The sequence below is a fragment of the Sinocyclocheilus anshuiensis genome, unplaced genomic scaffold, assembly GCF_001515605.1.
Source record: "Sinocyclocheilus anshuiensis isolate Anshui unplaced genomic scaffold, SAMN03320099.WGS_v1.1 scaffold1075, whole genome shotgun sequence".
Taxonomy (NCBI): domain Eukaryota; kingdom Metazoa; phylum Chordata; class Actinopteri; order Cypriniformes; family Cyprinidae; genus Sinocyclocheilus; species Sinocyclocheilus anshuiensis.
Window position 1 is genome coordinate 1684816 of NW_015544163.1, and position 4882 is coordinate 1689697.

Here is a 4882-nt window from a genome sequence, read left to right on the forward strand (position 1 = left end):
AGCATTTTCAGAAACAACGTTTGGATTTGAAATCAAAATAATGGATAAATGTTGTGTTTGTGGTAAACAGCCGCGGATCAGGAGCGGACTGCAAACGCGTCCTGTGCGAAAGCAAAATGAGTCCGTGCTGCTTCTGCACCGCATACACATACTGTATACGCACTGCAGACGGAGTACGTGTGAACTTGGCACAACAAATCTAGTTCAACATCTGGGGCAACGCCACAAAGAGCTCTATGACCAATGCATGGCAAAAAAAAATCCCTGGACACGGGATTTTTTTTTTTCTTTCTGCAATATATGTCTATTCTAGAGACATTTTGTTACACCTTTACTTAGTGATTATTTTGCCTTATGTCTGTTCTAGAGACAAGTTACAGCTTTTTGATAAAGCTCTAATTGGTTTTCTTTTGGAAATATGTTTCAAATTCACACTGAATGCATTAATGACTAAAGCATGTCTGTGCGTGTCAAAACCGTGATTAAAATCGAAATCGCAAAATTGATCAAAGAAATCGCGATAGGTTTTTTTTTGTCCATATCGCACAGCCCTAAAACAAACCCTCAAACCTCAAAACCCTGAAGCGAAGCAGCTAACTCACCAGCAGGAACAGGCACCGTGACGGTCCTCCTCTGTTTGGTCTGTCCCGTCCCCCGGCACGTCGTACAGGGCGAGGTGATGACCGAGCCCCTCCCGCCACAGCGCCGACAGGTTGAGCGCATCACGAAGGGCCCCGTGTTCACCGTCTCCTGCAGGGACGAACCACAGATGCCCAGTCATCAGACACGTCTAAATGAGCTGATGCGCTCAAGGGCGTCACTTACCATGCCTGTCCCGTTGCAGCTGCCGCAGTGCTGGACTTTGGATCCGGGCTCATGGCCTCTGCCGCTGCAGCGCTGGCACGTGTCCTCAATGTGGACCGTCATCTCCTTATTCACTCCTTTGGCAGCCTGAGCGAACGTGAGCTCCATCACATACTGTTAGCAAACAGAACAGAGGGTTCATTGAGCATCTAGGGCTCTATGATTTCAATGATGCTGGAAATGCAGACAGAATTGTGGAACCCCTGGAAATTCTATAAAAATAGAATTTACTGTATAGCGCAGGATGTCATTGAAATTGACACATTTTGAAATATATGAAGCAAGGCTACACAATAAATCTAATTCAAACAGTGATATAAAAGAGCATCAGTAATTATTAAATTCTTAAATATATAATAAATAAATTATTAAAAAAGGACTGCTATTTAAATATGTTCATGTTCTGCATGTCTCGGCAGTTTTAAAGAGCATTTTGCCACTGCAGTTGAATAAATCATACTGGCAAGTCAAACTGAAATTCAACGGTTTTCATGACAATCAGCAAAAATAAAAGTCCAGTTAACTATGAATTATTATAAAATGCTATTAATATTTTGTGCATTAATTAATAATATATTATGAAATGTATCACTATTGTATATTCAATTTACTTTTCAAAGAAATATGAATTAAAAATAGCAATTGTTATTATAACTATTATTAGTAGTATATTATTTTATGCGATTTTAACATCCAAGTTTTAATGTATACAGTAAAGTTCTGTTGTGTATAACTTTATTTGACACCCCCAAAAATAAATAAAATAATGCAGTGTTTTATTGTAAATGAATGGTTATTTTTTTAATTGAACTGCATTTTAAAGGATTGATTAATTTATGAAGTTTTAGGAATACAATTAGACATCATAATGACTAAAATTAAATGAAACCATTAAAATGGAATTCAGAAAATTAATTTGGAAAAAATAAAATAAAATAAATATAAAGTATGATAATAAAATAAATAAAAACAAAATATATATGAATAACAGGGAATCATAACATGGAAACTAAATTTTATAAAAAAAACAAAAACAAAACAAAACTGAATTTGGGAAAAAAAATAAAGCAAAATGGGGGGGGGATGCTGTTCATAGACTTCAGTTCAGCATATTTATTCCATAAAATGGAATCTGGGAAAAATAAAACTGATTTCATAGAGCCCTAATTGTCCAGTAGTATATACTGAACACAAAAATATCAACAGCATGCTCCAATCTGACTGCTCGCCTTCACAATTCAATCAGAATCCACTAGATATCTCCAGAGGAGACCACATCTGACCTCTTGTGGCTGATCAAAGATGGCGTTGAAATCCCCAAAGCCTCGAGCTCCGGAAAACTCGCCAAAGATCTTGCGGAAAAGCTCCTCGGGGTCGATGCTGCTCCCTCCGCTCCAGTACTGCTGGTGTCCCGCACCGGCCTGACCCGCGTCAAACCCGGCAGAGCCGTACGTGTCGTACTGTTTCCTCTTCCCCTCGTCACTGAGCACCTGTCGACAAAACATTCATTAATTTGCTCATTAGTCCACACCGATGCCAGAACAAGCTTTCACAGAGCAAGCACTTCAAACCTCATAGGCCTCAGCTAGCTGTGCAAACTTCTCCTTCGCTTGAGGGTCGTCTTTGTTAGTGTCGGGATGATACTTCTTTGCCATCTGAATGAGGGAAAACAGAAACACAAACTGTCAAATGCCAAAAATGAGACTGCAAATAGTCATCACACTTTTTACTCCAGTCAATACTTCATCTAAATGTTGAAAATTCATCTAAAAATAGAAATCTGCTGTTTATTATGTTAAGCTTTAGTTTGAATTAGAGCCCGACCGATATATCGTTTAGTCGATATTATCTGCCGATATGAGCCTGTCGCAGATTATCGGTATCGGCGAATATGCCGCCGATATGAACATTTTTTTACAGAACATATAACGCAGATTAAATGCTTCTGAATGGTGTAATTACTTAGTTTGTCCAGCAGAGCGCGCTCCATTGTTTGCTACTGGACCCAGGTCAGTGTAATGTAGAGATGCGCGGATGAGCTCAAAATTCACCTGAGTCCGCTGCTTCAAATTATCCACCCGCACGGCTGCACCTATATTTGATCGTCACATTGCAACGATTCTAATTCTTAGTTTTGCATGATGATATGATGAATGGATGGCTCATTTTTAACAGCAGATTCAGTGACGTTAGAGACTAGAGCTGATCTGCGCTTCACGGCACGCGTCTGCGGCGCATTAAAGCCTGTGATACGGCCACCGGAGCTGATCGCGGCCACTCAATGCCGGTCAAGGCCTTGCCGCGGCCCAGAACTCATGCTTATCACATCGGTCACATCACATCACGCGGCGCGACAAAATACAATAGAATTCTATTGCCGCTCGCGTCCGGTGTAGAATAAAACCCATTATAATCAGTGATGTTGTCTACTTTTTTTTTTTTCATATCGGTCGGGCTCTAGTTTGAATGCTGTAAAAAAAAAAAAAAAAAAAAGGCCAAAATTTATATTTATAATATCAGCAAACACAGAATTTTTTTTTTATTTTTTAAGTATAATACAAAAAAAAATAAAATGTGATTATTACAAATAGATTTAGTACTACCTGCAAACCTGCTTTATTAACAATGATTTGTGAAGAATATTATTTTCTTATATATAAACTACTATCTAGAGTACAACAGTCATTGTAAGGTATTATATACTATTTTTTATTACTATTTAAGGACCATTTTTATCTGTTTATTGTTTTATTTATAAATAAATTAAAAAAGGAAAAGAATTATAACAACAAAACACAGCAAAAAAAAAAAAGTATGAAACCATTGTTATGTCCAATAGAAAATGTTAATAATTGATATGTATGAAACGTGCATCACTGCTAGTATTTGTGTGATTATACTTCTAACTCAAATCATAGTTACTAAAATACAGCATCTTTGTGACAACTAGCCCCGGTCTATATTCACAATAAGAAGACAAACACACAGCAGCCAGGTGTCTAGTATATTACCTGGTAATAAGCTTTCTTAATCTCCTTCTGCGTGGCTGTGCGTGGAACTCCTAGGATCTGGTAGAAATCCTGTTTTCTGGCAGGAGAGCTGGTGTGGAACCACATCTTACAGATGACATGAGAAGAAGGGCTCACCGCTGTGACACACAATTATGAACAGCATATTTACTACTGTTTTAATACAGTAACATGAAGTGTAGCAACTACAGCATTTTATAACAAATACCACAGAACCCTAAAAAAACCCTCATAAAACTGACACACTGTATAATAACAATATATAACATTATAATATAAAAAAAAATAAAACACACTGTATATATAGGGGAAAATATTAGCAAAATATTTTTGTGAAGTTGAGCTGAAAAAAACTTACATAAATTTGAAAATGTAATTTTAGCTTAATAATAATAGTAATAATAAATAAAAACCATCAATGAAATTTCAGAAAATTATTCACCAAGAAATACTATTTAATTATTTAGACCATATTGCATATTTTTACCATTGTAACCAGTTTTGACCAAAATGCCACCAATTAGGCCTACCAAAAAATACCATGGTACAATAATGGCGTTAGATGGTAATACCATGGTACTTTAATTTGGTGAATGTTAAAAAAACCATGATATTATTATGGGACTTTTTGATTAGAGAATCAATTTCCATGAATAATGAACATGATGATGATGATAAGCAAAGTCAGGGTTTGACCAGAGGTTATAACGACACAACTAACCCCTAAACTATGTTTACTATGGTACATTTCAGCTCAGGTCATTTCTAGAAACCAAATAGAGATGCAAACAGAAATCTACAAATGTTAAAACGGAGAAACATTCTCATCATACTATGGGGTATTTTGAAAATGTTTTGATCATTTTTCTTCATAACAGGACTAATAAAGTGTCTTTATTTGTCCAGCTGACAGTCAGTCACTGCATCAAGGTCAGAGAAGGTTCTGGAAACTGAGCCGAAGCAGGTGAGTGATTTCTCCTCAGATCCAC

General features: G+C 36.8%; 1 protein-coding gene across 1 annotated transcript in view; it reads right to left on the reverse strand.

Moving 5' to 3' along the window:
* Positions 1-4882, reverse strand: part of LOC107695654 (dnaJ homolog subfamily A member 3, mitochondrial-like) — a 16645-nt gene that overhangs the window by 11017 nt on the left and 746 nt on the right. Inside the window, exons 3-7 of the mRNA XM_016495661.1 lie at positions 3876-4012; positions 2436-2519; positions 2148-2354; positions 826-978; positions 603-750 (exon numbers count right to left, since the gene is read on the reverse strand). Of these exons, the coding sequence (XP_016351147.1) occupies positions 603-750; positions 826-978; positions 2148-2354; positions 2436-2519; positions 3876-4012 (729 nt within the window). The remainder of the gene's footprint in view (positions 1-602; positions 751-825; positions 979-2147; positions 2355-2435; positions 2520-3875; positions 4013-4882) is intronic.